Below are 12,929 nucleotides of genomic sequence, written 5' to 3'. Positions count from 1 at the left end.
AGATGGAACTGTAGAGGTATCTGAAATTAAAGTGTAAAACCGAATGATTTAGTAGTTCCCTTTGTGTCCGACAGATGGCGCTATGTTTCCCATAAAATTTAAAGCATCTGCGGTGCCGCTGAGAGTTTGGCACACGGTTTATAGGTCCATTCACTGGCCCTGACCACTTCTTCAGCTTCATCCTGTGCTTCTCTTCTTCTCCGGAGCACTTTAGTATCACTGGCGTTCCCCCTCGCCCCCGCCCCCGGCCAAGGTTAAGCCCTGGAGAAGGAAATGGCAACCCACTCCAGTATTCTTGCCTGGGGAAACCCGTGGAAAGAAAAGGGCAGCCTGGCGGGCTCCTGCCCGTGGGGTGGCAAGGAGGAGGACATGAATGAGCGACTGAGCACGCAAAAGTCAGGCTCCTTCCTTGCTCAGTCTTTTTTTCATGCTGTGGTTTTGTTTATGGGACTCTTCAACCAGAGAAACCTTCCTCAGTTTCTCTAATCTGTTAATATATCAGGGTCCCTGGATACTTTCTCACCAGACTACAAGATCCATGAAGGCAAGGGACTGTGTCTATTTTGGTCATCTTATACTCAGCGCCTAGCACATTTCCTGGCACATAGTAGAGACTCAATACTTAAAAAAAAAAAAAGAAAAGAAAACAAACTACATTCCTACTGACATGCTTATTAAGGAATCGATTTTCAGACACACAGGTAACTAGTTGTGAAATACAAGGGAAATTCCTCTCTTATAGTCAGTTAAATTCATCAGCAAGTAATTAGAAATCTAAAAATTGACAGCATTTTACAATGTGATTGCCAGCATACCTGTAACAGCATTTAAAAGGCAAATTTGAGGAAAAGAATAATCTTTCAACAAATGGTACTGAGACAACTGTATATCCACATGCAAAAGAATGAAGCTGGACCCCCTACTTCCACATACTAAAAAAGAAATCTCAAAATTAATCAAAGACCTATTCCTGAAGCTAGAACTATGAAACTTAAAAAAAAAAAAAATAGAAATCTACAAACCTATTAGGTTTCTTATAACACCCAATGTATATGGCATTTTTCTTTTGGGGCATAATTAAAATGTTCTAATATTAGATTGTGGTGATGGTTGAACAACTGTGAATACACTAATAAACACTGAATGTTAGTGCACTTTAAAGCGGTGAATTTTATGGTATCTGAATAATATGTCAACATAGCTGTAATTTTAAAAAGCAAAACACTGCTGAAAAATCTTTATTACCTCCCTGATCTCCTGCAGAATACATTTCTGACTGTGGACTTGTATACAAGGTTCACAAGAGCTAGTACTTCCTACCATTCTATCTTCATTCTCTACCAAGGGCACAGGCTCCAGCCGTAGCTAACAACTTGGGGTTTCTTATGCTTTATATGGGTGCTACTGAGGCTTTGTACGTTCGGTTCCCTCTGCTTTGAAGGTCCTGTCTCTATCTGCCTAGTCAACTTCCACTGGTCCCTTCAGACCCAACTTGATCCAAACTGAGCTGATGGTCCTCTTCTGTGTTTCCAAAGCATCTTGTATGTACCCCATTGGAGCATGCATTGGATTGTTCCATATACTGGCTTTCTTGAAGAACTTATTTTCTTCAAAGCAGGAATTTTGTTATTCTTACCTTTGTATTCTTTACCCTGGCAGAAATTCTCAGTAAATGATGTAAGGGAATGAATGAATAAATGAAATGAACAGACTCTTCTCATTCTTAATTTGGTTTTTGATCTCTTGCCTACTTTTATTCATATGTTAACATACAGTGTAGGTATATTACATTTTTTCTGTATTACATTTCTGTATGATTCTCTAGAATATAAAAATCCACAACTTTTGTAATAAAGTAATCTAAACAAAGGCTCTGCGCCTTAAATTACAAGCCAGTTTCTTTTCTCAGATGCTGTTTTTGTATGGTTTGTATAATTTAGATAACTAGTTGCTACTTATTATCATGAATTCAATCAATATTAGAAATAACTGATAGGTGGATCTGATAAATGTGCTTGTGAGTAAATAAATGGAAACTAGCATTTATAAATTTAGAGTTTGAGACCATTTTAAACTACATTTCACTACTTAGTGCATTTCACTGCTGCTACCCTGTACCTCATCATCTCTTTCCTGGACAGATGCTAAGTTCTTTTAGTGTGAGGGCATTTCCCCAAATTAGAAAGAACTAAAGATGAGACATGGAAGACCCAAAATGAATTTCGTGGATGAGGGAGTGAGTCACAGAGATCAGACTCCAACACACATTTCCCACTATGTTTATTTTCTAGTTCTAAGTTCAAATTTGGATTTAGAAAAATGAATGATTTGCCTCCTGACTGGTCTTTTAGCTCAGGCGTGGGTTATGAAGATGTCAGATGAAGCAGGCATGTGGGTGGAAAGGTACATTTGGAAGTGATGAGCATCTTTACGTTTACATTTGTCTTTGTCAGGAAGTGGCTGTGGGAGCTGAATATGATGTGTCTTGACAGGGAGTGGGGCTCGAACAGAATGTATCTACATAATCCTCTGGATACATCCCTTCAGTTAAGACTTGATGGGATGGGGAGATAAGTGGGAGAAGGGTTTAGGATGGGGAACACATGTACACCCATGGCTGATTCATGTCAATGTATGGCAAAAACCACTACAATATTGTAAAGTAATTAGCCTCCAGTTAAAATAAATAAATCTTTTTTTAAAAAAAGGAAAAAAAAAGACCTGAAAAACGATTCTGAGCTTTTACATGCCACAGGAACCATATTGTCTGCTTCGTGGGAGAATATGCATTAAGGGGTGTTCACTTTCCCAATCTTCTAAGAAATCTTCAGCAAACAAACTTTAGCTGAGCCTTACAAATCAATAACAGTGAGGTTTGGGATTGCTTCATGACTGCTGCCTGTGTGTTGGAAATGTCATGCTCTCCCTTTCACTCTGTACTGGGGGTAATAGCCCCAGGGTTCCTTTTTCTGTACTGGAAGGAGCTTTACATACACTATTTCACTTGATCCTCACCACAACCCTGAGAGGGAGGTTGTAACATAATCCCCATTTCACACGTGAGGAAACAGCTGTGGAGCAGTTAAGTAAATGGCCCAGGGTTACACCACTGCCATGTCAGAGCAGAGATTCCTTTCAGATCCATCCTCTTTGAGGTTACCCTCACGTAGTTCCTATGATTTTCTGCAGCTGTCACCCATGTGTGATCCCGCAAATGGAAGATTCGAGTTTTGGTGGCACTAGTGGTAAAGACCCCGCCTGCCAATACAGAGACATAAGAGATGTGGGTTCAATCCCTGGGTCGGGAAGATCCCCTGGAGAAGGAAGGGCATGGCAACCCATTCCAGTATTCTTGGCCTGGGGAATCCCAGCAACAGAAGAGCCATGGGGTCGCAAAGAGTTGGACACCACTGAAACAACTTAGCCTGCATGCACACAGTATTGTTTAGGGTCCTTCTGTCCCACCTGTTAATCTTTTCTTTGGGCTTGAGATGGCTAAAGAGAACAGATGTGGCATGGTAGGCAGAATAACGGCCTCCCAAAGATGTCCCTGTCCTGTGAGTATGTTACCCTACATAGGCTTTGTGGATGTGATTCAGTAAATGATTTTTGAGATGAGAGATTATCCTAAATTATCCAGTGGACCCAAAGTAATCACAGTGGTTCTTAGTGGTGTAAGAGGAAGCAGGAGAGAGGGAATCAGGGATGCGATGACAGAAGCAGAGGTGCGAGTGATGGTACTGCTTTCTGGGGGCCACAAACCAAGGAATGTGGGCAGCCTCCAGAAACTAGAAAAGGCAAGGACACAGATTTTCCTCCTACAGCCTCAAAAGCAACGAAGTGCTGCTTTTAGTCCCATGAGTCATTTCTCACTTCTGCCTCTCAGAACTATAAGAATAAATTTGTGTTGTTTTAAGCCACTAAAATGTGGTAGCTTGTTAGGCAGCCACAGGAAACTGACACACGTGATGTCTGACACTCAGATCCCTCCACCACATAGGGGCCAAAACTCATGCAGCAATACTTGGTAATGCTGTCTCTTTAGCAAGCAGCGGTAAATTCTGGTTATAAATAACAGGTGTGAAGAGTTGTTACTGGTTTCTACGTCCTAAGAGCTGGCCTTACAAGGGCGTGTAGAAAGGTCTCACAGTCTGGAGGTGCTTCCTTTTTGTTCTCTTTCTAGCACTAAAGCATCTTAAAGTTGTTATTTTATCATCTATTGAGTACCTGTATGTGTGTGTTAAGTCCCACTCTTTGCAACCCCATGGACTGTAGCCTGCCAGGTTCATCTGTCCATAAAATTCTCCAGGCAAGAATACTGGAGTGGGTTGCCATTTTTTTCTCCAGGGGATCTTCCCTACCCAGGGATCGAACTTAGGTCTCCCGCATTACAGGCAGATTCTAGGGAATAACCCTCCTCATTATGATTTTCCATCCCTAAATTTACTTAATCCTAAGAACACACACACCATTTCCTGAGAAACACTGGCACTCTAGGAAACTGAGTTTTAAAGCCGAAAAGGACTTCAAAGATAATCACAATGGCTTTCCAGGTGGTTCAGTGGTAAAGAATCAGCCTGCAATGCAGAAGACCTGGGTTTAATCCCTGAGTCGGGAAGATCCCCTGAAAGAAACGGAAATCCACTCCAGTATTCTTGCCTGGAAAATCCCACGGACAGAGGAGCCTGGCAGGCTACAGCCCGTAGGGTCGCAAAAGAGTCAGACAGTGACTAAACAACCACCACAGCTTATAATACAGATTAAGAAGGTCTGCAGCGGTTGAAAGTCCTTCCAATTTATAGAAACGGGGCAGTGCTAAGATTCATACTAGTTTCTCAACTCCTAGTTCTTACCCTGCACTTCTGGCTTAGCTCACTTTGAAGCTTATCTGGACTATTTTGTTTCCAACAGTTTTAGTCATTAACAATTCTACTTTTTTAGAGCAAGTCTTCTTCACTTGAAAATAAGTTCAATTAATCAGAGTTTTAAATTCATTTTGCCAATTTTACAAACGAAGAAAGTAAGGTGGAAATGATGAATGTTCAGGAGAAAAGGTGATATAAATTAGCCCCAAAACTCATGAATGAAAAACTTTATTGATTTTTCCTTGTATTAAACATAACCACATAAAGTGTTTCATTTAAACACTTTCACTATAAACTCATAAAGTATTGAATCTACATGTAAAATTTCCTCAAAGTATACGGTGACAATTTTTTTCTATGATAAATGCAATGGATACTTGTAGTAAGTATCAAAAAGGTTTAGTCAGAGAAGAGCCTTGGGTCAGTCATATGGGTTTTGCTAGAAAAGGTTGTGATCGCCAAAAAGAGGGAGGAATCTCTATTCTTGGGTCCACTTATTTGATGCCAGCTGTCAAAGGTAGGGGCCTCATGAGGAAAAGACTATTAGCAGAGAGTACAATCCTACTAAACCTAATAATATATAAAAGAATATTACTAAAGGATGTTATTAATATTACCCCCAATTCTCCATTATTATTTCAACCATAGTCTTTTAGAAAGTGATTTCCCACCTCTGTTTATCATTTTCTTTTTGCCGAGTAATTCAGTTGTCTAGGTTTAACCTCCGCCCCACAGTGTTTGTTCTCACTGAATTGATGGAAGGAGATCTAAATAATTTTCGCCATTTCTGACAGGGGTTTTCCATAAAGACCCACAACGTAGGCATCCAATGGAAACCACAAGCGAATAAAAGACACCCAGTGAGCCGTTCGCCTCACACGCGCCCAACCCGGGGAGTAGCGGCCTGGCGCTCGGGAGGCAGGGTGGAAACGCCCTCCCGGGAGCCGGCTGGACCGGACAGATGGTGCCCCGGGGTTGGAGACCTCTCCGCCAAGGCCCGCGGCTCCCACCGCGGATGCACAGCCCGCGGGGGCCTGCCGAGCGCGCGCGGGGTCAGGCCGAGGACGCGCGGGGGTGAGGCGGGCCGGCCAGCGGGAGGGCAGGCCCGGGGCGTGCCCACGTGACCGCCCCGCCCGCGCCGCAGCCCCCCGAGCCGCCGCCGCCTCTCGGGCCGCACTCCCGGCGTGCCCCGCACTCGCCGCCGCCCGCCTGCCCCTCCTTCTCCTCGCAGCGCCACACCGCCGGAGCCCGAGCCGCCGCCGCAGCCTCAGCCGCGGGCACTATGGTAAGGCGGGCGCGCCGGCCGGGGTTCGCGGGGTCGGGGGGCCCAGGGGGCCGAGGCGTGGCGAGTGCAGCCTCCCGCGCGGCTCCGCGGGGCCCTGGACTTGAGGCCGCCATTTTAACCTGATTTCGGCCTCCAAGGTGGGCATTCCTGCGGTGCGGACCCGCTGCTCTCTTTCCACCCGGCGGGCTTGCCCTCTCGCCGTCAGGCCCGGCGGGGCCGCTCTTCGGATTCCTGGGGGCGGGGAGGGCCCTGGCAGGGGGCGACGCGCGGAGGTTCGAGGCCTGAGCCGGGCGGGCGGAGGCCGAGGGCGCGGGAGGGTCCGCCGAGCTGTTGCCCCGCCATCCCACCCAGCTCGCCGCCTTTGCCCTTCGCTTCCTTATTTTATTCCCACGCGCGCTCTCAATTCGGTATGTGCGGTAAAAACCCCTCGCTGAAGGCTGAGCGTCTTGAGGGCCTGTCATAAAACCCTTAGGGGGAGATTAAGGAGGTGGGAAAACTCTTGAAAATGCTTTCTCGCCGTAAAAAGCTTTTTACACGCGATCCGTTAGTTTTGAAGTGCCTGCATTTGAGCTGTGAGTCAATTATGTTGTAGCCGTGGGCGGTTTGGAGTTCACACTTGATTCTCTTTCCTTATGAGGAAACGGCACTGGCTAGGATGACTTTAAAGAAAAAAATAGTAGAAGCATTAACTGAAATCCAAAAGTGTTTTTTTAAGGCCTGCCGGGTTGACACAATACAGAAGGTATTTTTGCTGCTGCTCCTGAAGCTCTGACATCACCCAGTGAAATAGGAAACATTTCAGGGATGGGACAGCCTGTATTTGTCCCTTTCCGTCTACCTTCCACTTGCTTCAACCTCCACACACCTTTTTAAAAAAGGATGAATGAAGCAGGATGAGTTAGAACCCTTAGGTACATCATATACTGATACTTAAAATGTGGCAAATCTGATTAGACGGCTTGCATGGTATGATGCAACTTTTGATGTCCAGACTAAAGTGAATCCTCTCGAGCAAACAGTAATTTTGGTTAAAACCGAATTACTTGTTCTGAATTTCTGTCCTTTCTTTACTTTCAGGCTTCTGGAGTTACAGTGAATGATGAAGTCATCAAAGTTTTTAATGATATGAAAGTAAGGAAATCTTCTACACAAGAGGAGATCAAAAAAAGAAAGAAAGCAGTTCTCTTCTGTTTAAGCGATGACAAAAGACAAATAATTGTAGAGGAAGCAAAGCAGATCTTGGTGGGTGACATTGGTGATACTGTAGAGGACCCCTACACATCTTTTGTGAAGTTGCTACCTCTGAATGATTGCCGATATGCTTTGTACGATGCCACATACGAAACAAAAGAGTCTAAGAAAGAAGACCTAGTATTTATATTCTGGTGTGTAAAAACAAAAGAAAAAAGTACTTTTAAAATGCAAGGATTATTATTAACATAGTCAGTTTTGCCTTTGTTTTTCTTTTAAATAGAATTCAACAATTTTTTTTTTCCCCTGTAGGGCTCCTGAAAGTGCGCCTTTAAAAAGCAAGATGATATATGCTAGCTCTAAAGATGCCATTAAAAAGAAATTTACAGGTACAAGCATTGACTATTTTGTGCAGAAGAATTGCTCCTTCTTAATTATAATAAAGTAATTGGATAATATTTTTTTCTTTTTAGGTATAAAACATGAGTGGCAAGTAAATGGCTTGGATGACATAAAGGACCGTTCCACACTTGGAGAGAAATTGGGAGGCAACGTAGTAGTTTCACTTGAAGGAAAACCCTTATAAATCAGTCAAGTGCCATCTGGATCTTAAGGAGCTTCCATTTCTCCAGCTCAGTCAATTGGAATAGTATTAGGTTTTTCTTTTTTTCTTTTCCCACTGGGTCGTTCCAACACAGTGAATGAAGGAAATATCATTCATGTAAGCAGCCTACCAGTGATTGCCATTAGACTGTTTAATACTGTTACTATTATGTAGAACCCAAGGAATGCCTTCCCATCATATTTTAGCCAAAACAACTGGGTATATGCCTCCTTTGCAGCAAACACTACAGTTAATTGTGATTGTCAATGTGAATAGCTTAGAATACTACAAAGGGTTAAGCTAATTGAATGCCTTCAAAGTATTATCCACTGGTGAGATGGTAAACTTTATTCAGTATTACTGATAGTTGCACTTGATTGCAGTTCTGTGAGGCTTGAGCATTCATACACCTCACCTGCCTTGGCAAGCCTATTTTTTTGTGACATGGCAGCACGGATATAACACTATGCATTAAAAACACTTTTTTTGTAATAAATTTAATCCCCCACCAGAAAAGGAATGCCAATTAAGTTGTGTTAACTGTGTCATCAGCTTATCCTAGTACCTCAGTGTTCATTCCTTTTACCTGTGTATCTTCTTAAAAGAAATAGCTATTATTAATGCCTTTTTTTCCCCCATTGAGTGTACACTACTGAATACATGTAGTTTTATGTTTACCATGTAAGTGTTGCAACACTAAAGCTATTTTGAGTATCAGTCATGATGGCAATTTCTGTATAAAAGAGCCTTAAATGGAACATTGTTTTTGAGATCAAACTCCCCACCCTCACAAAAATGGCCACGTTGCAATAAAAATTGTGGCATATTACAGAACGGTTGCCTTGTTTTCCTTGGACATTTTGCAAAATACCATGTGAAGCAACTCCTAGGCTAAACAGATATTATTAATCTCTACACTGGTCATTTAAGAATTTTTTTGTACAACATTCTTGCATGATATTTTCCAGTTTGTTGATTTTATTTGGTTTAAAAAATATTCTATCCTAAAGCTAATATAAAATATTATTACAGAGGTATACTTTTATAAGCTTTATTTATTTCCTTATGTATTAATATGGTGATCAGGAATTATTTTTTGCACTTTGACATAAATACTCTTCAGTATCTGATTAGTTCTCTGGATAAATTAGCATAGTTATTTTTTTAATTCACGTTTACATTTCTAAGTAGTTGACCAGTAGAAGAAACAGGAAGCTCTTATTGCCTAGTTGGTCATAATGAAAATAATTTATAAAATGTTGTCCTTCAAAAGTTTAATAGTACTTCTCCTGTTTAGGAACTTTAATTTCAGCTACTATTTCTTAATATATTTCACAAATTTAAAAAAAAAAGTTTATATAGCAGTCTTAAAGATTAGTAGTGGAATTTGGCTGTGGTCCAGGCGGCTCTCCTTATAGAGAATTTGATCTGTTCAGTGTGAGCAGTTTGCTGTTAGCCAGAGCTATTTATGGCAAACACATGCTTTTGTATCTTGTCATAGTTACCCACAAATGGCAAAACTGGACTTGATTCTGCTGGTATGCAAAACAGGCATGCTAGTAAGCAGTGGATTGTAGCTTAGAATTTAACCCCATAGCTCTGAAGAATGCTCTTATTAGAAAACGGGAACTGAAAAATCCCTTCTTTTTCTAATGTCTGGAAGTAATTTGAGTTTAATTAGGTTTTTTTCCCATGTTTTCAAAAGGTTTTTCAGATGAAAACAAAAATAGAAGGTAAATGTCTAGGTTTCCATTTAAAATTATATGAATGGCTTGGGATCTTTTGCACTGAGCAATTTTATTTCAGGCTTCCAGCTGTCCCTGTGAATTATTCTGGACGTTTTGATGGCTTTTTGGTAAGGCCAAACTCATATAAGTAGAGCATGAGAATACTGACATATACTAAACCATATGTGTAACTGATACTTGTACCATGAAATTTTTCATTATTTTCCTCATTCTAAAAAATAAGGTACTATATCTAAAGTTGTGCAGTCTCTTGTGTTTTTATAGCTGATTTCTCAACTTTTCTTATGTACCTCTTTAATTATATAATAATTTCAGAGGTTAAATATTGCTTTAAACTGTGGTACTTTGATTTGTTAGATTGGCAGAACTGATACTAATAATTAAGTTCATCTTTGAAATACATCTTTGTGCATAAAGCCAAAAATAATGATAATTAATGGTTCTTATGTTACTTGAGACTAATTTGGCATTTGAAATGATCATTCTACTTTACAATCATTTACGTTTGAAACAATGTTCCAGTTAGCTTTAAAAGGTATACGGTGCTAATTAGTAAAATATCAAGGACAATATTTTACTGCTAGCTTGCAAAATTATAAGTGTTTAAAAAATAAAATATATGAAACTATGTTAAGCTGTTGAGATGTGTTTACTTATACTTTGGGACACTAAAATTTTTTTAAACTAATATTTCAAATCAGAGAGGCACCATTATCTTTAGTCTATTTTTTAGGATTTTAGTTGATATACATTCTCGATGGATAACAATATTCTTTCAAAACAAAGTGTTGTTGCAATTAATTTTGACATTTTTCAGACAAATGGGAACAGTTGGCATTTGTCCCAAACTGGCTATCAGCTGTTGTTTTCCATCATTATCAAAAATAATGTGGCCAACGTTGTATATTTAATGTGCCTTTCTGATAGTGTAAGAAAAGCCTCTTCCTAGGTTTGAATTTCTCTGATATGGATTCTTTGTAACAGCTAATTTATGGAATCCAGCAAATGAGCTCTAGGAGAAAATTATTTTTCCTTGTTAAAGAATAATCTCAGCAATGGTAATCATAGAAACACTATGGTAATCATTGGTAATCATTGAAACACTTTTCCTTAGGTTTGCCACGGAAAAATAATCTACTTTAGTTCTCTACTTTAGTTCTTTAATAATAGTTTGAGATCGCAAACAAGCATGAATATTCATTTTCTGTGAACATTAAAGCTACTAGAGATGTGCAGACAGGCTCCAATGAATATTGCTTTTGAAACAGCATGAATTGACAAATGTTCTGTGTCTCATCTCAGCCAATAAGGAAGTTTGAGGTTTTTATTTTTCTCTAGAACATCCAAATAATTGCTTTCTTTCCATGTAGATCAGGAGTCATCCTTCCACTTCAATTTCCTGTCAAAAAGCAGTTGTGCAAATTAATTTCTCTGAGCCTCAGTTTCTTCATAAGAATGATGATATCTGTCTACCATACCTGGTTGCTAAGGATCAAATATGGAAATACTTTTTGGAAGACAGGAAAATACTATGTAAATATAATTATTTAAGCTTCACTCTTAAATATATATAGTTAAGAACTGTGTTAAAAATAAGATTTATTGTAAGCCTTTGAACCTCTTTATTGTAACTATTTAATCTGCAAGTTCTTTAAGGACTGATTAGCTGATAAATTACAACTGTTTCACAGAATGAAGTATAAAGTGTGGCCCCTGAGTTCATGACTGCTGTTAATGTTTTTAGTGTAATTTTCTTTTTCACATGTGATCAGTGAGAGACTAGCTTTTCCCCAGACTTTGAAGTAAGGAGTAAATGAAGAGATACTCTTGTTTTGGAATACTTGGCATAAATGTATGATCTAGGTTGTTGAAAATCTTTGACTGTTTATTAATTAATACTAGAAGTTTAGGTAGTGCTTCATAGTTCTCAAGGCACTTGAAATCCGTTTGATCTCCTTAGGTCCTTTTAACAAGCTAAACCGTATTTCTCTGCTGCACATGAAGAGACTGACGTTTGGAGAGGTTAAGGGACATCCAAGCTGTTGAGTAGCAAAATGGATTCCAGTCCAGTACACTTTTCAGTCTGCGTTCATATTGTAACATACAGTGAGTTACTAATTTTCTTTTTTAAAAGATGGAATAATCTGACTTTTTGAGCAGAACATAGCTAATTATTTAATATGTCTTTAAAGCATCTCAGAGAATATTTGAAAAACATTCTTGGACTATTTGTTTTCTAGGAAAGCCCATACTCATAAAGATCTGAAAATATTTTTACACTTAAAATATTTTCTTAGATGTTTCAGTATCATAAGTTTTTTGAAAACCATAAGGATTGTATAGACACATTTTTAGAAAGCTGATACCTCTCAATCCTTATCCAAAATGTTGGATATTTTCCTCCCTCTGTTCCTCTACTCACCTTTCTAAGAAATAGTACAGTATATTATGATGGTTAAATACTAAGACTTTGGTATCAGACTGTCTGGGTTCTTCACACATAGACCTTTAATACTTTCTAATTGAATGATCTTAGGAAAATCACTTAACCTCTCAGAGCCTTTAGTTCATCTGAAAAAGGGGGTAATAATTATACTTCATCTCATAGTACTGTAAGGATAAATGAAAGCCGTTGGAATAGTTCCTGCATGTAATAAGCATTCAGTAGGATGACCCTAAAATTTAGTCCAAGCCATTCTTGAGACTGAAAGGGAGAGCTAAAAATAATTATGCCTATAGACAACAACCTTGAACTGGTACAGTCTAAAAGCAAATCTGATGTGTTCCTCCATTGAAAAGTAGGCTAATAGCAACATGATATAGTTAAATAGAAGAAACTATTGACGACTCAAGGTCATCATCATTTCAGTTATATGTACTAGCATACTAACTTGGGAGTCTCCTGAAGAATATGATTTCTGTTAAGTAACCTCAAAAGGGTTGATTCTGGCTTTATAGACCTTTTTTTTTCTTTTGATTTTCATACTTTTAGACTCTCAGATACTGCATTTTGCTCTTTTCAGTATGCTTTGCCAATAGCAGCTTCTCTTACTGTTGCTTTTCATCTCATGTGGATTTGGAAAGCTAAGTTTGTTAGACTTGGTGTAGAAGAAACCCAGTAGACTCAGAGTGAGGGCTTGAGAGCAGAATGCCTGATGGAGCACAGGAGCCTTCTAACATTCCTTTTGACTGTTCAGAAAGTTGTCTGGGTTTTGGTTTTATCTTATCTTTTTATC

At 39.7% G+C, this 12,929-nt stretch overlaps 1 protein-coding gene across 1 annotated transcript; it reads left to right on the top strand.

Moving 5' to 3' along the window:
* The first annotated feature begins 5,611 nt into the window (after positions 1-5,611).
* On the top strand, positions 5,612-8,779 carry CFL2 (cofilin 2). Its single transcript, XM_069558704.1, has 4 exons — positions 5,612-6,150; positions 7,228-7,535; positions 7,654-7,730; positions 7,815-8,779. The coding sequence occupies exons 1-4, from the start codon at positions 6,148-6,150 to the stop codon at positions 7,925-7,927; spliced, it is 501 nt and encodes a 166-aa protein (XP_069414805.1). The 5' UTR covers positions 5,612-6,147; the 3' UTR covers positions 7,928-8,779.
* The last annotated feature ends 4,150 nt before the right edge of the window (positions 8,780-12,929 follow it).

Source organism: Ovis canadensis, chromosome 18 (genome assembly GCF_042477335.2).
Source record: "Ovis canadensis isolate MfBH-ARS-UI-01 breed Bighorn chromosome 18, ARS-UI_OviCan_v2, whole genome shotgun sequence".
Classification (NCBI taxonomy): Eukaryota; Metazoa; Chordata; class Mammalia; order Artiodactyla; family Bovidae; genus Ovis; species Ovis canadensis.
Note: the sequence above shows the minus strand (reverse complement) of the source record. Positions and strands in the feature narration are given on the sequence as shown.

Bases quoted from the DNA above. Each gene is read 5' to 3' on its own strand.
- CFL2 (XM_069558704.1), top strand. The intron at 7,536-7,653 runs GTGTGTAAAAAC...TTTCCCCTGTAG, and splicing joins GACCTAGTATTTATATTCTG to GGCTCCTGAAAGTGCGCCTT. The intron at 7,731-7,814 runs GTACAAGCATTG...TTTTCTTTTTAG, and splicing joins CATTAAAAAGAAATTTACAG to GTATAAAACATGAGTGGCAA.